This window comes from Perca flavescens, chromosome 8, assembly GCF_004354835.1.
Source record: "Perca flavescens isolate YP-PL-M2 chromosome 8, PFLA_1.0, whole genome shotgun sequence".
NCBI classification, from domain to species: Eukaryota; Metazoa; Chordata; class Actinopteri; order Perciformes; family Percidae; genus Perca; species Perca flavescens.
This window is the reverse complement of record NC_041338.1, coordinates 8,191,401-8,218,341: the sequence shown is the minus strand read 5'-3', so window position 1 is coordinate 8,218,341 and position 26,941 is coordinate 8,191,401. Positions and strand designations below refer to the sequence as shown.

The 26,941-nt window shown below is 40.8% G+C and overlaps 1 protein-coding gene across 2 annotated transcripts in view; it reads left to right on the top strand.

Annotated features, from left to right (window-relative positions):
* Positions 1 to 26,941, top strand: part of jph3b (junctophilin 3b) — a 70,908-nt gene that overhangs the window by 5,080 nt on the left and 38,887 nt on the right. For both annotated transcript variants that reach the window (XM_028584610.1, XM_028584612.1), the window contains exons 2-3: positions 21,176 to 21,662; positions 24,782 to 25,147. In XM_028584610.1, coding sequence (XP_028440411.1) covers positions 21,176 to 21,662; positions 24,782 to 25,147 — 853 coding nt within the window. The remainder of the gene's footprint in view (positions 1 to 21,175; positions 21,663 to 24,781; positions 25,148 to 26,941) is intronic.

The following is a 26,941-nucleotide window of genomic DNA, read 5'->3' as shown; positions in this document are numbered from 1 at the left end:
ATTGCAATACTGTTGAGACACTTGCTATATCCCAGAATCTGACAGTTTTGCCGAATTAAGTGTACCATTTTAATGCATGTAATATATCTGTGACTCTGTCTTCATATGACTGCAGTAATATGATAGAAAATAATAATTATGGCCGCAAAATGTACTGTATTATTTTCATGTATGATTCATAATTTTCATTTGTAAACATATTTCAAAAGACCTTTAATTTGTAGAATCTATTGAAGCATCAGATTTGCCCTGGAATTAAAATCAATGCCATCAATGCACTTTGAGTCTCTTAGACCGAGGCTCAGGTCAGTCACTATTAATGACACACCGCGCACCATATGGATTCCTGCTTAAAAATAGATACACACACATACATATGCATTGTGCGTGCAAATATGCACACACACAAAATCTGTTGTGTGAGTTGAGCAACAGAGCTGGCAGTAGCATACATGCAGTTAAAGCTTTGTTACATAACTCTACAACTAGCAGGTCAGCTTTTACAATGCCGGCCTGGACCACAAACGCACGCACGCACGCACGCACGCACGCACGCACGCACGCACGCACGCACACACGCACAAAATCCTGAGCAGACTGATAAAATCCGCAGACCAGACCAGTTTGACGAGTTGAATCAGGACAAGGGAGAAGAAGGCAGCTTGACAGACAACCAGACAGATGGGATGGACGGACAGGCGGAGGAAGGGATAGATGGATTGACAGATGTGCAGATTGATGGTTGAATGGATCAGTTAAATGATGAATAGATAATTGGAAAAATGGCTGGTTAGATGGATGGATGGATGACATCATGTTTACTATGAGAGATACTAATCAAGGGAAGAGTGAGATTCCTGCAGAAAGAAAGGGATGGACAAAAATGGACAAAAAACAAAAAGTGATAGGAAGACCGCCCAGAGAGGACCATGTCTGCGGGGCTGTAGCTCTGTGAAGTATTTGAACCCACATACTGTAAATGCAGCAGAGATTGGCCTAGTTATGAGTGTTTATCTTGCCCCAACAGTACACAGTGTCCTTATTATAAAAGCATCTTTCCATTATATAAATCTATGAGGTAGAATAAAATGTTTTTGCTCAAGCCAGTGCACAAAACCACATAAGAGAAAGATAATAAGAAATAACTATAAAGGATTAATACACAAGACCAAAGAGGAAAGGTATTTTGTGCAGTGATAATCCATTTCAAGTTTACTAGGATTAACATTACCTTGCTATAGCAGACTTACTCAGCTAACATGATTTTTACATGGCACATATATGCCTTGCTGGGTAATCTCTACATTGTGTTATTTAGCTTGATTCTGTGTTCTGCCAAAATCATGGCCTCCTGCTCCAGGTCTGCAGAGTAAGGCTTGTGAGAAACCAATTTCTGGTCTTGGTATGGCAGGGGAAACTACACAACAAGAGTTGACTGTCAGATGAGGTAAAGACAAAGATTCTATATGTCAGAGGCTAATGGTACAGAAACTCTTATGCTGTATTCAATTTTAAAAACCCACTAAGGTGAAACATTAGCCCTATTCGCACAGGACTAGTATTACCTGTGATATTAATCCTGTGGAACCTGCCATGTCTGTAATTTGTCAAGTAAAAATTCCACTGCAAATTACCTATAATAATCTTTCAAACACAGAGGTTGTGTGATAGTCAATTAAATTCAGTTATCTCAGGACACTTTACAGATAGAGTATGTCTAGACTACACTATATAATTTACAAAGACCCAACAATTTCTCACAAGCAAGCATTTAGTGTGACAGTAGCGAGGAAAAACTTCCTTTTTACAGGCAGAAACCTCATGCGTGTGAATCGGCCTCTCTGTGATTGTATTGGCCGCGTTATAAATGAAAGCTTTAACAGAGCCTTGACGTCATATTCATGGGATAATGTTAGTAAATTTGAGTAAAATACAGACTTCACTTATCCTGTGTGAATGTGGCACACGAAACCATAGACTGTTATGCGCGAAAAAGACGTAAGGGTGGAGTAATTTCTAACTCATATGAGGTTCCCTGGTAATACTAGTCCCGTGCTAATAGGTCTATTGTCTGGAAAGAAATCTGTTAAATTGCTACATTCATTTGGAAGAATACGTTTCATATTTAACAGATCCTGTTGGTGCAAGCTTAATTTAAAAGAGTAATTTGTGCATTTAAAGCTTTAGTAGTTGATTTCTGATTTCCAATAGGAGAGGGAACCCCGAAGCAATCTCACAGACACACTGCCCAGCCTAACTTTTACACATTCAGCAAACACGGAGCAACATTGATAAATGTAGCCAGTTTTAATGTCACTTGCTTTTAATCTCTGTTTTGTTCTCCACCAACACCAGAGAAAAAAATCTCTCTCTCTCTCTCTCTCTCTCTCTCTCTCTCTCTGTCTCGCTCTCTCTAGCAACTAAATGGTTAAATTTCTTTACCAGCTAGTTGCTAACTTTGTCTGTCTGCCCTCTGGTGCTGGCAGCTAGCATATAGCCCCAAATCACCATCACGTCGCGCTTACACAAAAATCACTTCTGGGTAGACAACCAGCCATTGATTGGAATTGCCTATTTATGTCTGTTGTCATTTCCTTCTGTTTGAAGGTATAGTTAAAGAAGGTGGTCCGACCTAGCTGATATTTTTGCTGTGCTTAATTTCTGTACTATGTTGCTTTGCTAGCATCTTTGATAAACCAAATCTAGTGTTACGGTCAGCAACAGCTCACCGCCGGTCGGACTGGCTGCTACTTAGGGTGGTGTAAATTAGCTCTCCGACCTAATGTTAGTGAAAGTATTGACATATGAAAGCATCAAACATGCATTGTAGATGAATGAGAATAGAGCATATGCAGTAGTTCCTCGAATGTAAGCAGGGGTTTTCCACCCGGAAGTTACTGCAAACAAACATTGTCATTGGGTCTATAGTGATTAACAAAAAAATTATTGACATAACGAGAAGACATAATAAAAGTACTATTAAACTAAAACAAATAGCTGAAACAGGGTAATACGCTCACTTTATATATCATTTAGTGTCAATTAAAAGAAACTGATTAATGGTGTTGTTTGTTTAAGTATTGTATAGTAACATTGGATTTGGCAATATAATTAGCCAAGTTATTGATACAGTTTTATAGTTAAACTGAGCTCTGACATAATTTAACGGGAATATATTGCCTTTGCTTTGAATTACAGTAATGCCCAAGAAACTATCAGCTTAATTTCTCCTTAATGAACAAAATGATTGCCAGCTAGAATTGTAATGAAACTCACTTGTCAGTCTTTTGTGATTTAATGGAACACGCTGTGCGTTAGGCTCACTGCCGGTCCCGCTCTCCCCTCCAACTACACCTGATGCCACATTTCTAAAAAACACTCTTCTCATCTCTGCTGTTTGGCTTTCCGTTCCTCTCCTACATTTGCCAACATTCCTCTCTCCTCTCCTCCCACCTCTCTCTTTCCTCTCTTTACAGCTTCCTGGAGCCTCCTTCCTGTCCCCCAGCTGTTGGCAAATACGCTACAACAACATTATAATTAAATTGTCCTACATCAACATATCTTGCTGGCTTGCTAAAGGCTGCTATCAGTGCAGTAATTATTCCAGCTCTGACCATGTTATGTAAGCGGACATAATAAATTCACTTTTCATGTTTAAATACACCCAGCAACTACATAAATTATTATCTACGCTGAGACATGACAGGTGGGCCAAATGAAGTCATGCAATGGTTAGACATGATGTTTGGAAGCTTGATGACAGGTGCATGTATTTGAGAGAATGTATTTGCAGCCTATTTGAGCATGTGGGATGAAGCTCTTCAGCTAACAGTGATCACTGTGCTTTTTTCATATCATCCTGTAACTAAGACGTGTTTCTCTGGAGCACTCAGCCATGCATGTAGATGAGTTACGTTCAGTTCATGTCCAAATTCTTGTGCTCTGTAAATGTCTTTGATTGTTGTCAATTGCCAACAAGAATAGAAAATTGGGCAGTAGGCTACTAGGCATCCCTGACCCCCTCACAAGCATTTGTGAGTTCATTATGAGGTCATGTGACACAATGTTGAGAGAGTCTTCCTGTCCATGCCATTAAATACTCCTTAATTACATGAATATAGAGCGTAAAGCTGTAGTCCATTATTACTCAATCATGATACACAGGGTTAAGATTTCAGTACAGGATCTGTCTGTCTCTGTGAAATCCAGCGTGCTGCTCCTGAAGCTGAATGCAGCTGAATGCTGACTAATTCCTTTACTCAAGATGTTCAAGATGATCCTGTTAAGCACTTTGCCTGGTATCGGTAGGAGTGTGACCCCTTCTATAGTTTGCACCGTTGCTGTGGTTGCCGTGTATTGCACTCTGTATTTTGTAAAGAAGGGAGGTTGGCAGGTCCTGCTGCCTTTCCAGATTCCCACACGGCACCTTTAAATCCATCCTCTATACTTGGTACACTTGTTCTAAGTAGTATTCTAATTGTGTCTTCTTGGTCAAGGATGGTTCAGCAGAATGAGTGGATGTCGATGAACACAGTGCAGGAATCAAACAGTACAGGATTGTCAACATGAAAGATTTGGTGATGTCATAGATTCAGCCACCCGTTTGCTTTTGAGGGGACTGTAGGTGTTCTTGCCCGCCACTTGATGTCTTAGGTGCCTTTTTAAGGTTGTTTTCAATCTTGTATATACTAGGGCTGACAATCAGGGCTTTAAATTAACTTTTTTGATCACCAGCCAACATGGCTAGTAGATTTTTAAAGTTACCAGCAAATCAGATTTTCCACTAGCCACGTTTGTTTTTTCCTAACTAACTTTACTTTAATTTCAGCTCTTCTGGTTTGTTTGGTGCAGGTCCGTTTGTCTTTTCTGTTTCAGTGTACGTCGTAATCAATACCAATCTGGAAACATTTCTGCAGCTGGCCGATTAAAACAGACGCAGTGTTGATTGCTTCATTCATCACTGGCCAAATTGGTTAGTAACTTTAAAATGTTACATGCATTTGGCAGGTTGGCGGCTGTCAATTTACAGCCCTTGGGTTGGCACCGTGGGTACAGCAGGCACACACATGCTTAGAGGTTTACGCCGCGATGCCAAGGTCCAGGGTTCGAGTTCGACCTGTGACAATTTTCTGCATGTCTTCCCCCTTTCTCACCTAGCTGTCCTGTCAATTAAAGGTAAAAAAGCCCGCCCAAAAAACATTAAAAATAGATAATTGCAATGCATGATTGTCCCTAGTTAACTTAACAATTTTTTATCTGTTCTAAATGTACTTTAAAAGGGATATTTTTCAAATTTGTAATGCTCAAGTGGTATGTGAGACTTAACGTACTCTGGTGGTAACTCAATTCACATCGACATGCAACTAACCTTTAGTCTTGTCGAGAGAACCATCTAGTAGAAAACTCAACTTGCCATTTCTTAATTTTCCATTTCCGCTCAAGGAGGTTTGTTTCTTTTTTTGATGCGATGTGCTCACGGAGAACTGTACGGTTGTCCACATATTTACTTCTGCATCGCTTCCTGATTTCCAAAACTATGGTGCAGCCCAAGGCCAAAATCACAGAATGCATGCAGGAAAAAAATGAATTAGTGGCATTAAAAGGAATTTGCGTTAACTTGTTATTATCGCTTTAATTTTAACAACCCTAGTATATACTGTACATATGACTGATTTGGAGAGTCAAATATAGCAACAACAACAACAAAAATATTATATATATACCGTATATATATATATGTAAAGTTTGAATATATTGAATGCATGTCTGAATATATTAAATGAACCATGAATATATTAAATGAAAATACTGTATATTCAGACTTTCATTCAATATATTCATGGTTGATACAATATATTCCGACTTTCATTTGATATATTCAGAATTTCATTCAATATCTTCAAGGCATGATATATGGCATATATGGCAAGGCATATATATATATATATATATATATATATATATATATACACACACACACTATATATTATACAGTATAGGACAACCTACTTGTATTTGGACAAAGTTATTTGTTCAGTTGTGTGTTCAGTTACAAAATGACAAACATTTTCAAATATTCAGGGCAACGGCATCCCACCATGTTATCATTTTTTTAGCAGATAAATAATCCTCAATTAGGAATCTGAAAGACTCAAACAGAAAAAGGGCCTAAGCAGAATCTCTTAAACGGATAAGGGACCATTATCCGTTTAAGAGATTCTGCTTAGTGCGCAGTGATTTCAAGGGCCGCTATTCAGTTTTGGCAATTTCTTCGCTGTTTTCTCCGCTTTTTGCTTGCTTTTTGCTCGCTTTTTGCTCGCAGGTTTCTCTATAGAGCCCCCCCTACAGCTTGTACCGTTGTTGTAAAAAGTAATTGGCGACTCTCCCCCCCTCCCATCTTCTCCCTTATGGTCATGTGCTTTGTTTTCATAGAAGCCGGCAAACGCACAGAGCCATGTCCACTGAAGTAGAGCTGCTAGTAAGCTGGCTAGTAAGCCCGTAACAGACAGCGATCATAATAAAAACCTTTACAGACAATAGCAAACACCCTGAGGTCACAATGACAAGAAATACAAAGATTAGACAGAGTTTAACGCCAGGTCAGCATTAGATTTGCAGGCTTCTGTTTGTCTTAGTTCTCTGCATTCTGAAGACGCGGGTCCAATGTTTACTCGTGTCTGACTCCTCGCTCGGTCAGTCTGCGGTTTCCTCTTTCTCTGTTCCTCCGACAATGCTTTCCTAGCTTTCTGCTTCTTTTTGCTGGCCCAGCCATGACGATTTTGTGAAAAACTCCATCGCTACCTTGTTCTTATAGCTAGCCGGTTCCTGTATGTGTGCAGTGCCGTGAAGCAATTCGTTCCTTCCGAGACCTGATATCATGTGATACTTTCTGACGCTGAGGCCGGTGGCTCGCCGGCCGAAAGTTGCAAGACCCTTCACAGGCGCTAGGGGGAAGCGAGACAACCACCATTCAACCCGAAAAAAAGTAATATAACCATTCCAATGACTCCGAAGCTGTTCAGTTAAGGTAAATTAAGCTAAAAAAACCTGCATTGTTCCCCTTTAAACAGGCAACAGTTTAGCTTTAAACTTCCCTTGCTTTCAGTGTTCAGTGTTTGACCATTGTCTAACTTCTCTGTCTGCATGCCTGTTCAGCATATCTGCTATGTCTCTGTCTGGCTGTTTGTCCTGCCTGTCAGTTGTCATGTGTACCTGTCTTGCCTGTCTGAGCAGTTGTTGCTTTTCTCCCCAGCTGCGTCCATTATACTGTCAGATTATACTGACATTTCTGACTTACACATGCAGTGCACCAGATTTACTTATTTCTCCTAAAATTTCTCCTGGTCAAAGAAAAGCCACCTCCTCAGCAGTCACACATAGCTTTTTTTTTTCTTTTCTTTTTCTCACAGATGCGCTCCAATTGTACAGTGAAGAAATGTATTCAAAAGCGTCACTTATCTTGTGCTTTGGTGTTTTGTTTTTTAGGGCCATTGCTAATACGTTCCTACTCTACTACCAACCCCACTGCAGCCTTAGCTTATGTAATGGGAGTGGTTTTATGTTTGTAGTGAGGATTAGCGGTGCAGTCTGAATCATGAAAATTCTAAATATCTATCTTGGAAGTTTGCCCTGCACCACTGCTAATACAATACTAACTGGACATGAGAGAGTTTGCCCTGGAAGCACCAGGGATGGCATGGTGCTGCAAAGTCTCTAAAACTCTTTAGAGACTGTATGAAAATTCATTGCGAAAGAGGAGGGCCAGAAAAGAGCTTTACACTGAGGGGTAGTCTCACCTTATTTTTTGAGAGCTGGGGAGGGTCCTTGCAGATTAATGAAAAAAGGCTAATTTGAAAACATTATATTGAGCCATTTTTCTTAAACAAAGTCACACAAAATCACCTCATCACTGTTTAAATGTTTGTAAAAGCACAGACATAAAGAGTAACCAATAGCACTGATTAAAATTATACAATATGGAAAATTTCCATATTCCACTTTTTATTTATTTAATTTTTTTAAAACTTGTTTTTTAGAAAACAAGAAACACACGGTTTCTGCCCGACAACAACAATATTAATGTTATAGGGTGCACCATCTTAATTTCTTATGATTGGTGAATTGTTGTACCAGTGATATTAAATTGTTTTGAGATATTGTGGGAGGGGTATTGCCAGATTATTTCTTAGTCAAGGGGAGAGTGTATATAACACTTTATATAAATTGTGAAACATAAGGTTCAGCCCCACTTCCCACACCGATCATTTTCATACAGTACCTTATTCAGGGTTTTTCATGCATAGAGAAATTGTTGGCGCTCCCCACCCAAAGAGGTTTATCGTCAGCGCCAAAGAAAAATCAACAGCGCCAAAACGTCTGATTTTCAGCAGACAGCCTCTCTCTCTCATCCGATAAGACCGCTTAACTGTAGAAGCTGCTAAATTGAAACAGTTTCATGACCGGTTAAAAACGTCCTGTAGTCACATTAAATAGTAGTCCAATTTTGTGTCGTGGTACAGTTGGTTTCAACACCTGATGCGAAGTGTAGGCCTACGGGAGTACACATGAAAACCCTGAACAAGCGGCGTCGTTCCGCGCCGTCGTTCCGCGCCGTCTTTCCGCGCCGTCTTTCTGCTGTGCCCCATTCACGTAGTGTCACTTTTTCGCTATGAAGGTTAAACTCTGCAATTTATCCGCGGTTCACTTGTATGCACGAACTGTGGTGGTCTGTTATACTGTAGGCTCAACATTACTGATACATTTTTGATCAATATAATGTAGAAAACATTACACGTCATAATGTTTTGTTTCCATAACATGATTGTATTATTGTACAAATTAGCAGTAAAAGCAGTAGCCTATGTAAGTCAATCCTAAATCAACTTGGGAGCACAATGTGCTCTTTGGGGGAAAAAAGCCCTGACCATAAGCCCTGTTCATAGGGCTACTGATTAAACAGCTGGACTTTGGGGTCAAGTGTAGTCCATCCGGGCCCATGTCCCGGATGTGGAAGCTCCCTTACTGGAATACTGAATATAATGATATTCCATTATATTTTGTATTTTGAATTGTTACCTGTCACTAGAATTTTGTGATTTCCTTGCCATAACTATAGCCATTTTTACAACAAATTGCTGCCTAAAAATGTATCAGAATGCAGGAATTGAAGTCTTTTACGCTCAAAATGTGAGCCAGGAAAAACCCTGTTATTATTATTTGTTCTGATTTAGTTTTTTATTATTCTTATTATTGTTGTTGTTTTAATTACACATTTCTTAGCTGTGGTAATGGAGCATTGGATGAGAACTTAAACATTTAAACCACAGCTACTGAAATCCCCACTGGCACAAACAATCTGATAATTAAAGTAAACTGAGTGAGAAACTTGACCTTGTGTTGTCTAATCTTACTCTACCTCCTCATTTCTCTCCCATACACAAACACAGACACTCCTCCGACAAGTGCTGACATGGTAAAACAACACATTAATAATTCATAAAATAACCAATTTCAACTCCTTCATAGTCCGTCTTGCTCCATGCTTTCTCTTTCTTACCGCTGTGCTTCACAAATCAATATTTAGAGGTGTAAAGCAGTAACAGAGAGGCTGCTGCGATAATGTACATGAACTACTTTGAATCATCTGGAATTAGTGAAAAGATAGAAAAATGAATAGATAGTACTGTTCAAACACAATTTACAGAGTTTGACACGTGGTTTCTACTGCTGTATCCTTAGAATGAAACACAGACCTTTTTAACCTAGAAATAGAGAACAGACGTGCACATTTGTTAAAGAGACAATTATGAATTCAGCCTGGGGGTTGGCGCGTGATTAAATTGCTGTGCATTTGTGATGTTTCCGCAGCTTTAATCTCTCCGCGTTAACTCTTTCCGTGCGGCTGCCTCGTGCCCGCGGTAGCCTCAGCCTGGGTTATAGGCCCATATGATTTGAGAGTGCTTCCTGTTTGGCCTCCAGGCAGAATCACTGAAATCGTTTTGGCATGCGAGTTGTGAAGCAGATTTTCCTCACTGTAGGCCCGGGGTTGAGGCCTTCATATATAGGCTACAGAAGTCAATTGTTGTCAATACAACAGTTACAGGTTCATATTGAAAATGATGAGAGGAGGATAACTTAATCTGCTGTTGACTGCTGTCTTGGTACAGCAGGCAAGCAAGGCGTTTTTTTGTTAAAAAGTACAAAAATAGGCTACTGTTTTTTTCTGACTGTTTAAAGTGTGTACCTCAGTCCGGCTGGTGTTGTTTTTTAGTGTTTCCATGTAATGCACTGAATTCATATAAAAAACTGCCTGTGAGACTGTATCTTTTAGCACCATGGAGAGCGACATGCTCACATTGGAAAAGCAGCCTAGTGCCCAATGAATGAATATTTACTCAGGCATTATTGATTAAGGGTGACATATGCTTCCAAGGAATCATAAAAAAGCAAAAAAAAACACACTGCTTTACATATATTTATTCACTCACACACTAAGTTGTCAGTTTTGTAGTTACACCTATAGCTAAAACTAGTGCAATCTGATACAACAAATAATAATTTAAGAGAGGTGTTCAACTTCATGGTTATTTTGGAGGCTGTAGTTTGTGGTGCTGATGTTTTTCTACTATTTACAGTAGTCCAAATGGTGTGAACAAAATGTTAGAAACACTGTCTGTGTCCAGAATGAGTCACTATTCACGTTTTAAGGCGCTTTTTCATGGTCAGACATTTATTCTATAGTGTCCGAATTGTAATTCAAATTTGTGGAATACATTTTAGGGCACTTATTGCTTCCCACAATGCAGTGTAATATCTAGTGAACATCAATGCTCACTACAATATTAAAACTATACCACTCACATTCTTGAACATTAATATAGCTTGCAAATTAATCATTTTGTAGGTAAGGGGATGTCAGATAGCTAAAAATTAGTGCTGTCAGTTAAACGCGTTATTAACAGCGTTAACGCAAACCCATATTAATGGCGTACATTTTTTTATTGCAAGATTAACGTTCTTTTTGGCTTAGCAAACTTTGTAGTTTTTTTCACATGCTGTTGCAACAACTAGTAACGTTAGAAAAATTACAACACCACACCAGATCTAGCTAGACTGGAAACAAAACAACAGGCATGCCACACACGCTTGTTTGGGCTTGCGAGCCGGCCAAAGAGTAGTAGGCTAATGTTTTGTTTTGAGTGGATGGCGATCTTAAGATGCCGAAATGGATGCCAATAAGATTCTGAATGGAAAGTTTAATTTTAAAAAGTTGCCAAATGGTTCCATTGACCATTGACCAAAGTGATCTGTGTGTTTTGTCGTTGTGAACTGAGCTATCATCGCAGCACGTCCAGTCTAAAATACCACTTGATGGCCAAGCACACAGCTAATGCGAATTCTCCGCCCCCTCGTCAAAGCCAGGTGACAAAAGTACAAAACAAGCCGATCCACTTTTCCATGTTGATAAGAGCATTAAAATGAGAAAAAATAATGGGACAAAAAGAAATCAGGGGACATTTAGAATAAATAAAAATGTGCGATTAATTGAGATTAATTGCAAGTTAACTATGACATTAATGCGATTAATTGCAATTAAATATTTGAATCGTTTGACAGAACTACTAAAATGTGTTACCTGGCTCTTCCTGGGGCTTGTTGCACAAAACCAGGATAAGGGATTAAGCCAGGATATTCCAGTTATCCTGAATGATTTTAGCCTTGACTTGATTGCACAAAAGCAGAGGCACCTAAGTTACCATGGAGATTTATTCTGTGCAGTTAGCCTGCTCCTGACCAGGCTAGCTTTATTGATTATGATTTATTAATCCTGGAGCCTTTTCTGTTCACTCAGCAGTGCTTTTACCTTATTATTAGTATCAGCCTGCATTAAAATACAACAGGTGCATATTGCTGTTCAGTAAAGCACTGTTATATAAAGTTGTGACCATTTGTTTTATAATTATTCATGTGTCATTGTTACTGTTATATTGCTGTATGAAAACTGGTATTCATATTGTTGTTAGAAGTTTGATGAATATAATACGGCAGTAGTTGAGATAATTAGAAAAGGCTGATACAGTTGCAAATGTGTTTTAAATGAAGTCACTGATGAAGGATAATATATAAAGTGCTATACAGGTGCTAATGGTTCCAACAATGGCAGACCAGGGACAATTACACCTTTTACTATTTTAGTTGATTTATTTCTTTTAGTATTCTTTAACAAAGGACCATGTGTGTTCCTCTTCCATGTGCACTGTATTTGGCATTCTTAGCAGACAATTTGTGTTCTCTCCAGTGAACTGGGAGTATAATTTGGGAGGATTGAACAATTATTATAGGTTTTTATAATTGTACAATCCTCCCTAATTATAGTCTTAGTTCACTGGTCCAGTAACTATATAGTTGAGGCTACTGTACATTCATGAAACAACAGGGAGAGGACACTTCAATCGTTTTTGACCTTATATTTTGCTGGGGGGAAATAACTGATGAATACACTGTACTACAGTCATGTTTAAAGTGTGCATTAAATGTATCACTTAATTATCTTTATAGTTTTGAGATGTTAGAGACAAATTTCTTCAGAGTCTTTCTTTTCTATGTCCATTAATAGGCCTTCAAAGCAAAGGAAGCAAAGCATATAATATGTAAAGAAGGAATCTGCCTCTGTAAAAAACAAAAACAGCGGACCGACTGAATGATATATCTAAAAATATACATTTATGAACTACTGCTCTTAAATGAAACCATTTAGTTAGGCTAATTATTTCCACAAAAGAACTGTTGTACACTTTGTCTGAAAAGCGAGCAGTGGGAGTAAATATATTACTTAGGTAATTCATATTTTAGCCCATAGGAGAGAGAGAGACAGAGTGAGAGAGAGAGGGATATGTACGCTTCACAGCGTTGTAGATTAGTGGTTGTAATTGATCTAAATGGTACATTTCCTGCGTAACATTAGTCTTCTGCTCATTTTTAAGGCAAAGAGTACAACTGCTCATTTATGCAAATAATTAGCCTAACTTCTTGAATGGTATGGCAGTTTCAATTCAGAGCAGTGGTCAGTAAATGTATATTTTTAGGCTACTTACGCATTCAGTCGGTCTGTGATCGTCTGCCTCGCTTTCTCTCGCTGTTTTAGTACAATGGCCGTGTGTCTTTTTTACAAATGTGTTTCACGTTGTCATAATTTCATATGAAGCTGCTGCTCACTCTGTGTAAAGAATACACAATGCATATTCTCCATTTTAGCATCAGTAAATCTATGATCGATACCGTGGTCTATTTAAGTAACTTATAACTTATCCCAACTACCTGGCTTGACATAGCTTCACCTTCTTATCCATGCTCGGCAAACGTGCAACCGATTAAGCCACGATGAGCGGATCACACTAAGTAAAGCTGCGCTTTTTCAGTTATTCTACTTTTGTGCAACAGGCCCCTGGATTGTTGTTTTGGAAGAATAAGGTAATGGGAAACTACTATAGGCAAACCATGGGTGTATTATATTAGAGGCGACTCAGTTTACACTTGCTGCCATAGCAACGGTAGCGCAGAGACAATGACCTGCGTCATGTCCAAGGGGGTAAACTTCGCTTCAGAACTCGAGCCATCATGGCGCCATTTTGTTGCTAACTGGCCATCACCTCCTGTTAGCATTCCGCTGACCGCCATTTTTTTTTTACGTCACTTGACTGCGAATAACTTTACATCTGAAGCGTTTAAAGACTCTATTTTTCCGTTGTTTAGTTCCAAAGAAACACGACAATGTATAAAAGGCTTCATTACCTTGTACCTCACGTTATGGCTCCGTAGCAGACGTTTTTGTAAAAATAAGCTAACGATTGTGTCATAACCAAGTGACTTACTGTCGCATAGTAGAGGAATTACCGTATAGTACAGGAGAAGCTCGCAGGCAGTTTCGACTTACATGAGATGTTTAGGTTTAATTACTAATGTTAACTAGCATGTTAGTGATCAATAATTAGCCTGTGCCCATGTTATCTCCTTACATACACCTACAGTCTCCGTATCTGTAAGATTGGGAATGATTGAGATTTCTCTTGGCACAGCTACCAGAAGACTTACAACTTTCAGACACGTTGCTCACGTCACATTCTCTCAGTTGGAGGCTGCGCAGTAAAGTTGGCCATCACCGGAAAAGTGCTTCTAATAGCCTTCACTGGTCTCCGTCCAGAGAAACGGGGTCTATTGGTCCATTATATACTGTCTATGCTATAGACAGAGACTATTTAGAAAAGGACTTTGCTATAGAGAGCCGAAGTCCCGCCCCTTCCGGTGGACCTCATGGGAAAAATATGAATGGTAGTGAACGGGGAGAGTCAAATTATTTTTTTATCCCATTAGCCGTAGGTTTGTCGTAGTACCACTTAGTTTTGTGTGAAACAGCTCAGTGGACTACATCTCCCGTTTGACACAATCTACGTCACCTAGCTTGATGCTTGGTTTGCTCGCTAGCTCGCTAACTAGCTTAGCTCTGTTCCACAACACATGTAACGTTATTTTAACTGCTGTGTTTTATCCAGTCAAGTGTTTTCAGCAGAGAAGCAAAAGAACAAGCGAGATCCTCTGCTCATTTGAGTAACGTTACGTCCCCGGTACAATACACACAGACATCGTAGCTTCAGAGAGACGTCATCCATGAAGTGTGTAGTCTTTCTAATTACGTATTTTCACAGTCTTATACTTCCACAATTTAACAATAAACGGAGACTTTTTTCAGTTGAAAAATAATGTTTTAAATTGACGAACATCCTATTTGTCATCCATGGCTCAATTCAAACTGGATCAAAAAATAATTATTATCTCTCAATTGACCCTCGTTCATATTTTTTTCGAAAGATAGGTCCCATGGACCGGAAGTAGAAGGGCGTGACTTTGGCTCTCTATACAGAGAACTCCCTGATATAGTGAGTAGGGAGTAGTGAATGAGTGCATGTTTCCAGCAAGGGAGTAAGCTTCGCTTCAGAACTCGAGCCATCATGGCGCCATTTTGTTGCTAACTGGCCATCACCTCCTGTTAGCATTCCGCTGACCGCCATTTTTTTTTTACGTCACTTGACTGCGAATAACTTTACATCTGAAGCATTTAAAGACTCTATTTGTCCGTTGTTTAGTTCCAAAGAAACACGACAATGTATAAAAGGCTTCATTACCTTGTACCTTACGTTATGGCTCCGTAGCAGACGTTTTTGTAAAAATAAGCTAACGATTGTGTCATAACCAAGTGACTTACTGTCGCATAGTAGAGGAATTACCGTATAGTACAGGAGAAGCTCGCAGGCAGTTTCGACTTACATGAGATGTTTAGGTTTAATTACTAATGTTAACTAGCATGTTAGTGATCAATAATTAGCCTGTGCCCATGTTATCTCCTTACATACACCTACAGTCTCCGTATCTGTAAGATTGGGAATGATTGAGATTTCTCTTGGCACAGCTACCAGAAGACTTACAACTTTCAGACACGTTGCTCACGTCACATTCTCTCAGTTGGAGGCTGCGCAGTAAAGTTGGCCATCACCGGAAAAGTGCTTCTAATAGCCTTCACTGGTCTCCGTCCAGAGCAACGGGGTCTATTGGTCCATTATATACTGTCTATGGTTTCCAGACACAGCCACTGTGTCTACTAACACTTAGGTAGCTATACAACTCCAGAGTGTAGTTTCATTCAATATTTTACAAATAGGGGGACAAATGCATGTAAAATCCTCTGTGGGACTTTACTAAAACTGTATAACATTTCAAAATTTTCCTTGATTCCTATGCAAAATGTTTATTGGGATAAGTGACATCTGTAGTTTTACCCTCACTTGTGAACAAGACCGAGATACTTGAACTCCTTCACTTGGGGCAGCAACCTGATCCCCAACTGGAGAGAGAAATCAACATTTTTTTGGCAGAGAACCTGATAGGGTTAGCTACCGAATTCGGTTTTTAGGCACCGACTGAATTGCCTCCATAGTATCGAGTATTGAAAAATGCCTCGTCATTCAATACCAAATTTCAATACCTAAGGAGCAAATCTCACCAGTGTCAGTGAGCCAATAAACATGTAGCATGCTTCTACCAAGATCTAATAATGCTGCTGACTGGCTTACAAAACTCTACTTTACACGCAGAGACAGGGCTCACGTAGTAGGAGCTGAACATTTTAACAAAAAGATTTGTAATTTAGTTTTTGCTGAAAATGAATTTAATGAAATTGGTATTGAGAAAAAAAAGTATCGTTTAGTATTGAAGTCAAGGAATTGGTGTTGGTACCGGTATCAAAAAATTTTTGAGCGGTACCCAGCCCTAGAACCTGACCTGGAGATGCTGACTCTCTTCTGCTGGCTGTAAAACGAATTGCCTTCCACACGGATAATAACGTTTACTTAAACTTAACCTGACCACTTCACTTCTGTCCTTTCCCTGGCCCTCTCCTTCCCCCGGCTGCGACCTGAAATCCTATCCATGAAGATCACGCACGCACACGCATCGCTGACAAGGAACGACCCTGGTGTCTAACACCCACTGAAAACTAGGGCTGGGTACTAAATTCAATATTTTTAAAGTATCCAGTATTGAAAAATGTCTCGTCATTCAATACCCACTTTCTTACCGAGAGTTAGGTGAAAAGATTGATACCACTCACTTCTGCTTGGGGAATATGAAGCTACAGCTAGCAGCGCGTTAGCTTACAAAGGTAACAAAATCCGCCTATCAGCACCTCTAAAGCTCACTGATTTGTACTGCAATTAGTCAGGGGTTTTCCTCATTTTAAACATCAACAACAAACAAACAACTTTTCAGTAATATGACCTGTAGCAGACAGGTGATTTTTTTGTCTGATTCTACCTATTTCTGCATTGTCAGCAGAAACACTGTCACACAGAAGCACAGATGATGTTCTGTCTCTGGATATTCAGGACTGTCTCTCTTTTGGGTTGCCCTCTGTCTCACTCTTCTGTTCAAGTATGCTGGCGGTCATTTAATAAAATTGGTAATCTTGTCACACTGTTGCACGTGTGTTCTTTGATCTGTCTGTCATATGGTCGTACAGCTGTGTGCTGACATGATTACAAAGGCCTGGCCAGATGTGCCGGCCAGCTGTCTATGACACAGAATGTTTTTGTTTATGTATGTGTGTATGAGCCTTAAAAGGCAGCATATTGTTCTAATGCCAAGGGCAGGTTCAGAAACACCACCACTTCTCACTCAAGTTTTTTAACAGCACTGTGGATGTGCTTGTCGTGCCTGTGTGAGTGTGCCTTAGATCTTAAGCAAGAATCCTATTGGCTTCTAACATTGGCTACATTCAGCACTTCCCACTTCACTGACACTTGAGCCCACAAGGGAAATGTTTGTGTGTGTTTGCGATAGAGACGTGGTTACAGTCCTTATATGGCCATGTAGTTTGGTTAGAGCGAGTGCGTTTGCTACAGAATGAATCAGAGTGCTGTTACATCAGGGGTACGGGCAGGCGGGATGGATCACTTGCAATCCTATTGGAACACACACTTCCGTTTGAGTCTGTGCGTGCGAGAAAGAGAGAGAGAGAGAGAGAGAGGAATGACAGAAACATACTCAGATGGCCTACTTTTCAGAAACATAGGGATGTAAGGACTATTATGCAGCAGTGAGTGCGGGTAGTGCAGAGACATGTTGTGAATGAATGGAGAGGATGGACAGAAAAGAGGAAGTTACTCCCATGTACAGTACTCAACTTAGTACTTTGTCAAATTATTTTATATAAAATATGATTATACACATCACAGAGAGGAAGTAGGGTACTCTGATACTGCTGTTAAATTATTGCGGTTTTATACAGGTCAAAAAACATCTTTCGTCAATAAGAATCACTATGCATAAAAAAGGAAAGGACATGTAATGCTATACTTTTCGTCTAGGCATGGCCAGATTAACCTGTTAGGGTGCACAGGGGCAACAATTTAGCTGTTTGCACATTTCAAATAGGTCTCATGTCTACCAGAGATTCCATTAGAGAAAATAATTGACTAATCACTGCTTAAAATGGAAAGTTCATCTTCCTTTCTAGTTAGTCACCTACCCACCAAATTTGTGTCTCATGCACTGCATGGGAGACCCGGAAGGTCCCATAGAAAAGCTCAGGTAAGCAGCTGTGCGCTGCTCTTTAAAGGGGTGATAGAATGATTATATAGGGTATTTCACACTGTTCCTTATGGTCTCCTAGTATGTAACATTGGTTGGGCTGAAAATGGCCTGGTTGATATTTTATTGGCCCTTATGCATCCCTGTGTTTTGGCCCTATTTGTAACAAGATCTTTTCTTCCAAATATGGTATTCTAATGAATATTTAGATGAGCTGTGCGCTGATTGGTTGAGCGAATTGCCATACACACACATTAGAGACGCGCACTGATTGGTTGAGCGAATTGCCATACACATACATTAGAGCGCGCTGATTGGTTGAGCGAAACCCCAATACACACATATTAGAGAAGCGACAGAATCTCATATTCCAGACACTGCAATGTGTCATTACCAAATTCACTTCTGAGACTTTTTTATACGAGAAATCAACTATATAAAGCTCAAATATGGGCCGTTGTACGAAAATGGATGGCTAATTGCAAATTTGGTAAGACGTGTCGGACTTTAGGAGCTACACACAGTCTGACGAGAAAGCGGCAGCCTGCTGGGCTCCATACCCAGGCAAAGTCACCATTTGTGGATACTGCACTACCAGGGCTCTGCGGCCGGCATAACTATAATATATTTACAGTTTGAATTTCGTCACGGCATGTATATTACAGGTTCCTCAATGTCTTACAAAGCTTAGCTAACACTTGTCTGATTTTGGATTGCAATTTAAGGCATTTTTATGAACGCGAGGGGTCTTGTTGAGGAGCAGCTAGCTAGCTATGTGTCCCATTCAATACAATGGGAAACGATTGCGGCTAGCTAGCTAGCTACACTTTCGGCATAACTATAGTATATTTACAGTTTGAATTTCATCACGGCATGTATATTACAGGTTCCCCAATGTCTTACAAAGCTTAGCTAACACTTGTCCGATTTCAATTTTATAAAGTTTTGTGAATTTCAGAGGAATTCTAAGAGGAGGCTAGCTAGCTCTCATTGATAGAGCTCCATCCAGCCGGAGGCTCTATCAATGAGACTTGCGGATCGTTTGTTTAAATAACTCAACACATCATAATTACACACATAAGATTAACTGGAACCTGTGGTAAAAGATTGCTGGTGTAACAAGCTCGCTGACCGCACTCTCACTCACAGACACCGGGCATTTAGCAGGAAGAGGGGAGCTGCAGGCTCTGGAGCTCTGTCCAGGCAGCGGCATTTGGTAGCCCACAAAACGGTGACTTTGCGCGGGTATGGAGTGCCATGGGCTGCCAGCCGTGACGGAGCTCCATTTACCTCACAGCAGGCCGGGGTCTGTGAAGGAAGGCAGGCCGGGCAGCGAGGCAGCAACACAGGCAGCACCGGCCGCTGAACTCTGACACACAGTCAGACATAATTTGCAATTAGACATCAATTTTCGTAAAACGGCCCATATTTGACCTCTACATAGTTGATTTATCGTATAAAAAAGTCTCAGAAGTGAATTTACATAGCATATGAACAATGTATACAATTTCTGAGATCTGCCCGACCTAGATTCAGAAGACTAACTGATCTCAGGTCAGTTGTGTAGCCTATGTAAATGTTGGGAGAGACTAGAGCCAAATGAGGAGGAGCTGCCGAGTTGACGTCAACTAGGCAGCTTGTTGAGATTTGCCCGTTTTCAAAGGCAGTTTCAAATTGTGAGATTTGCAGAGAAAAGAGATGTCAATGGAATTTAGAGGTTGTATGTCCTAGTTACCCACTAAACTGTCATTATTCAGCTATGACAAGGTAAAATCGGTTTTGCATTCTATCACCCCTTTAATAGAGGTGAGGTGGTAAACCAGCTGTACATTTGCCAAACCAACTACTCCTCCTCCTTGAGGTCTTGTAAAACCGAAAAGCACTGTTTGAAAACACTTATGATAAAGCATAAGTCTCACCTTTGTGTCGCCTGTCCAAGTTTTCATCTTTTTCACCCCATTGTGGTGTGCCAAGCCGTAATGGGGTTATTATTGCCACCCTGAGGCCAGATTTATGCTTTATCGGTTTTACAAGATTACGCACCCACACAAACGGCCGAATGCCTGATCCTTACGCCTGGCAGAGATAATAATCCCCACTCTAACAAGAAATCAACTACCATGCACACAATGTCAGGCTGAATAAATGAAGTGTAATGAAATTGCAATTTAGACTGATTATCAGGCTGAAACAAAAAAAGGGCCACAACATGAGTCATAACGCTCAGCTGTGATACAATGCAAACCTGGGGGTTTTGGCGCCTTTGAATCTCTGGGGGCCCTGCGGCAGTTGCCCATTTTTAGTTTGTTTGGTAATCAAGCTTTGTATCCGGCAACTGTCGAGATAAGACTTTTGTTTCCCTTCTGTGCAATGCAAGATGGTAGTTAGCTCTTGAGATAGTGACCACTGATTGTACACTACACTTTGGAATATTATTGTGGGATCATTTTAGAAGTGATGGCCTGCTCACTTAGTAGTCTCACTTTGCCAAACCTTCCTCCACAGCGCTTCGGAGGAGGGTCTGGCTAGTCCACACAACATTCCGGGATGCTCTGGTTTATTGGCATTTCTTTAAACCAATCACAATCGTCAAGGGTGGCGCTAAGCACCGGGCAGCGCCACAGTGCCGCTGTAAAATAGCCTCAGAAAGGAACTTGTTTTGGTGGAATGTGTACATTCAAAAGATCTTTTAGTCGTGCAACAGATTGGACAGATAGTCTAGCTATCTGTCTTGATTTACCCTGCAGAGATCTAAGGAGCAGTTAACCATAGTCCTCATAAATAGACCGAAGTTTAAAATTCCAACACAAAGAAAGCATAAGGTACCTGACATCCGGCTGAAAAGAGTGAAATCCGGCGCAATTTCCGGCGGCACTCTGTAAGGCTATTTTTCATCTACGATTTCTGTTGTTGTAGTCATCCTGTGTAGCCTATGCAGCACCAATTTTAAAATCCAGATAAATAATCAGACCACAGCTACTACAGAGAAAATAGTTATGTAGAATTGGTATTGGTAATTGTTTTCCTCTCTTGTTAGGAACATTCCAAGGCCAGTGGGTTGGCGGGATGCGGCATGGCTACGGAGTTCGCCAGAGTGTCCCATACGGCATGGCGGCCGTCATCCGCTCCCCACTCCGTACTTCCATAAACTCGCTCCGCTCCGGTTCGGAGCACAGCAATGGTACAGCTCTGCTGGACCGGACCGGGGCGGTGGTTCCTGGTCCTCCTCCTGTTCCTGGCACTTTGACCACGAGCGTCTCCATGTGCAGCACGGGCAGCAGCGGCAGCAGCCCCGCTGTGTCTCGGGGAGGTTTTGTGCTGACGGCACACAGCGAGGCTGAGCTGCTGAAGGGGAAGAGAAAAGGCGGGCTGTTCCGGAGGTCCATCCTGTCTGGGCTCAAGCTGAGGAAGTCAGAGTCCAGGAGCTCCCTGGCCTCCCAGAGGTCCAAACAGAGTTCGTTCAGGAGCGAGGCTGGGATGAGTACTGTGTCCTCTGCTGCATCTGATATCAACTCCACTATCAGGTAATAACTGGAGTAGATGATGGAGGGGGTGGGGTGTGCAAGCTTTACTGCAGATCACGTAGAGGTATGGTCAGGTTTTCCAACAGAAAAGTTGTTTAGCCTGGTGGCAAGTGTCTTTTTTTATTTATTTTTACAAGGGCCCGGCTTGGGCCAAACACAGACTAATGGCAGCATTACGGTTGCGCCCTATAGTTTCTGTGATAACAGAATTATAAATAAGAATTATAAATAAGAATTTAAAAAGCTACAGGACAGATTCCATAGGGCCCTACATAAAGATTTGAAAATATGACTACATCTAGTTTCCAACCGTTTTAAAAACTAGTTGGTTATCTTCAAACTGAAGGTCTAGAAGAAAATCACAAGGATACAATGAAAGTCTTGGTCTTAGTTTACCGTCGGGTCCTGTCGGGCTCGGGTTGGGTATCCATCCTCTAGTTGGTTGGGGTGGTGGATGGGTTTTTCCTAAACCTAACCGTCGCTTTCTTCTTTTACTAAACCCAACCATCCTGTTCTTCTTTTACTAAACCCAACCGTCCCGTTCTTCTTTTCCTAAACCCAACCGTCCCGTTCTTCTTTTCCTAAACCCAACCGTCCCGTTCTTCTTTTTCTAAACCCAACCGTCCCGTTCTTGTCCCATGTCCCATTATTGTTTTCCTAAACCCAACCGTCCCGTTCTTTTCCTAAACAACCGTCCTGTTCTTATCCCGTGTCCCGTTATTGTTTTCCTAAACTCAACCGTCCCATTGTTCTTTTCCTAAACCCAACCGTCCCGTTGTTGTCCTGCATCCCGTTATTGTTTTCCTAAACTCAACCGTCCCGTTGTTGTCCCGCGTGTCATGGAAACGTAAGCCCACCCACAACCTTTTTCTTAACTTAAGGGGCCATGTTCATTTCACGGAATTCTTCCGTAGGCCCATTACGGAATTTCTGGTGATCCATGTTCATTTCAAGGAATTCTTCTGTGGGCCCATCATGGAATTTTTTGTGATTCTGTGAAACTGCCACAGATTTTGAGTTAAGGGGCTGTGTTCATTTCATGGAATTCTGTGAGATCAGGTTGGCTGGCTACTTTACAAATGAAAAAGGAAAGGCTCTTTCATTCATCGTGTGATGAATCAATTGTGTACCATTGGAAACACTAAAATTCCAAGTACACTGGATTGAGGTGACTTATTTTTAAAGGAACCAATTACTAGAGGACAAGAGTCAGCAGCTCTTAACCTTGTTTGTTGGCAAAGTGGCTGTCAGCAGCTTATCAGGTCTGATTAGTTATTGGCAAGGCTGATAAGGAGAGAAACCTCTAGGTCCCCCCCCCTTCTACAGCTGTAAACATGTACAAAAAAGCCTCTGAGGGCTCATATATGTATGCAAGATCAAATACAACATTTATAATTCATTTGTATGTAATGTATTGCAATTAATCAATTACTTACTTATGTGTTAGATATTCTTATAATTGTACCATATTATAGCAATATTTTTATTATGCTGGGCCAGTAAAAACATACTAAAGGGAAGTAGAGATCTAATTAATGGGCTAGAGGAGACAAGATAAAAAAAACAAGCCTACGTGAATCCTAGTTGAGCAAGACACTTATTATTTCCTACAACTAAAAGTATTAGGAATGGTTCAACATTTTGGTGATGAACTTTCTTTATTTATTTCTTTCCAAGTGACGAATGATATCGATCTCATGTCTGTGTACTAAGTATGTAGACTTGAGTGAGGACATTGTTAGCCTAGCTTAGTATAAAGACTGTATCATTGGTCAACCTGTTGCACACTCCTTTCAAACAATCCACAAGAAGAGCATGCTCAGACTTGCTAATGGCATCTCTTCTGACTTCACCATGAATGGTTGAATAAATAATGAATACCAACTTCTGCCTTCTAACAGGTGATTTAGAGTCCATTTAGATACAACAGGCTTAAGAACTCTTGTAAAGAAAAACCGACCATACCTGGCAACCCACTTACCATCTCCAACAGAAAACTCTGTTCACAAACTGCTCCACACAGCTCTGATGTAGTCCAGCCTTTACTTCCGTGACGAATGTGCATCACTTTGTAACACACGTTATAATGCTCGCCTAGCTGCTAGCATTGCACTCCCTCAAACTCTGCTTCTGACTGGCTTGTAGTGCTGACCTAGTTACTGCGCATGTGCAACTCCCAACAAAGATTGAACAGAAGTGAGATGCCTCACTCTGTAACTAAAATGGAGAGCTCAACATGCAGGGTGAAAAGAGGAGCTCCAGCATTGTGCAGTACAACAAACATATGGTGTTATTTGAAAATTAAACCTATTCTGATATAACCTCTAAATACAATTATTAACCTGAAAATGAGCATAATATGAGCACTTTAATGAGACACAAATAAGACAGAAGTGCTACTAAACAGTATATTCATATATAGGGTTGGGCATTGTTTAGATTTTAATGATTCGGATTCCTATTCTGATTCTTCCTTTCGATTCCGGTTCTTATCGATTCTCAATTCCGATTCTTTGCGAGGTGGAGTTGAAACGGGTCACATGCTTATTTCACAAATAAGAGGAAATTCAAAAGTGGGTTGCAGTTTGACGGGGCTTTTTCAATGTAAAATAAATCCACACTAGAGGACCACTTACTGTGCTCCACGGCTGCAACACAACAAGCGCCTGGCCGCTACGGAAACCAAAACTTGCGCATGTTAAATTTGGAACCCATGATCAGATTTGAAACCAAATCCTCCAAACGATTCCAATAAAGAAACGATTCCGATGGAATCGTAATTTTTGAAACGATTCCAAGTAGGAATTGGTTCTTGATGCCCAACCCTATTCATATAGCTTTCACTACTGTTGATGCTCGGAGCAGCCATGTTAGATTGTAATGTCGGGATTGGTGAGGTTCTTTCAGAGTCTGACATTTGACTTCAGGAGGTGTTCCCGTTAAAATTTCCAACTGGAAACTCTGACTTCATTGCCATTGGCATACAGTGCTCTTTCTGTCACACTACAGTATCATAGCTTACCTGCTAGCTAAACATGTTTTGTTCTCAAAGTTATATAGTATTTAGGATTATTGATTGAACACACTTGTCAAACCAATGTAACCTTTCACCTTTCCAGTCTTGGAGATGCAGATGCAGAATTGGCCGTCGCAGACGACGATGTGGACGCCACGGCAACAGAGACCTACTGCGGGGAGTGGAAGAACGACAAGCGGACAGGATTCGGTGTGAGTCGGCGGTCTGACGGGCTGCAGTACGAGGGGGAGTGGCTTAGCAACAAACGCCACGGCTACGGCTGCACCACGTTTCCCGATGGCACAAAAGAGGAAGGGAAGTACAAACAGAACATCTTGGTGAGCGGCAAAAGGAAGAACCTGATCCCTCTCAGGGCCAGTAAGATCAGAGAGAAGGTGGACCGAGCCGTGGAGGGAGCACAGAAAGCAGCCGACATCGCCCAGCAGAAGGCTGAGATCGCCTTGTCCAGGTAACGGCTTAATGCTGTTTTGTAGATGAATTGTATGTCTGTCTTTCTTGTGTTTGTCATTTACCTCCATTCCTTAGGTTAAAATAAAAGGCCAGAAGCAAAAGAAAAGCTAGTTCATCAGGGCCGGTTCTAGCCTGCTATATAAGGGTGGGCTGGTAGAACAAATAGCCGCACTGGTAACCCAAAGGCATAAGATTTGGTTCAAGATATGTGGGGAGGCATATAACGTGGGGGCTCAGGGGGTCCTCCCCCCATTTTTAGCATTAAACACTTAATTTCCTGCATTCTGGTGAATTTTCATGCCCCTATTTCACATTTCTTCTGCATAAATTCATTCTGTAAATGTCTTTATTTATGTAAAGGAAAACACAGAGGACAATTGAAATTATAAAAACATACTGGAATATAATGAAGTAAGGCATTAGTAGATTATCTCTGCTGAGTCAACACACATAGACATAATTTACTCCTCCCTCCTGGCCTCGTAGTTCATGACTAATGTATGATCTAAATTGACAAAGGCCTTAAAGTCCCTGAAAAACTATTTTCTCATTAGCTTTTTACGATGAGGAATGGCAACACATTCTCACTCCCATCGCGGCACAAGAAGGGGACAGTTAGGTTTGGGAAAAGATCGTGGGTGGGATAATAAAATGTACGTTTCAGTGACACATGGGACAACAACGGAACACAAACCCCGGTCTCCTGGGTGAAAGTCCTGTGTTGTTTGACCCATCCACCACCCCAACCAACCTCCCTACGCAGCATTTCGGGCATTCATACTACTTGCTGCTGTTGTTGCTCTTAATACTACGTCATCTTTTTAAATCTTATTATTTTGGCCATTTTAGGCCTTTATTTTTATAATAAAATGTTGCCGTGGCATGAACTGTGATGCCTTCACTTACTAATATACATAGGACGTGCACTTGAAGGGTGATGTGATCGCTTAGGTTAGAAAAAAGTGAATGAACTACACACTGACACAGTCAGTGGCTTCAAATCCTTAAACAGAACTAAACGTAATGATTCAAATCAGCAAATTGATTCAATCTCACTCACTGTTTATGTATTGTATCTCTCTTTCGTTGTAGTTTACCAGTGTCCACCCCCATACTGATGACTCCATGTGTCTGAGTCATTAGAGGAGGGTTGGCTCTACATGTAAACAGGTTAAGGTGGAAGTAGGGTTAAGGAGGTTGTGGTACAAGTGAAACAGCTAGCGAAGCGAGACCGTCAGGAGCTGTTAAGACTCTGATGAAGCTGCTCACCTGAATGGAAATGAGAGCCTGCTCTCATTATAACTCTGCTCATCGAACTTAAACATCAAGCACAGTTGGGGTTGTGCTGTTAATGGGCGTGCCCCGACCTTGTTTACAACAGCTAGAAACTTTGGGACAGGAATATAAGGCAACAATTTTTGTTTTTCAGCTCAGGACTTAGACTTATTAATTAAATTTCCTAGGACCTCATGGATACACATCAATACTCTTGTCATGTGGGGAACCATCAGAAGTAGGCCCATGACCCATTTTGGTCCCAGACCTTGTTTCAAGGGACCCAGTTAGAGGGCCATGGATACAGTAATTCTGTGGCAGTACTTGCTGTCCAAACTTCTTTTTTTAACCATCATTTGTAGATTGGGGTTGTGCGGTAACGGCAACGTTTGGAAAAGAAAATGTAACAAGGTGAAACATTTGGATAATGACTTCAATCCAGGGATACAAGCAAGCAATTTGGCTTCACAGGAATCCCATTCCACAGTGAAATTTCTATTAACTAAAAGATGGTTTG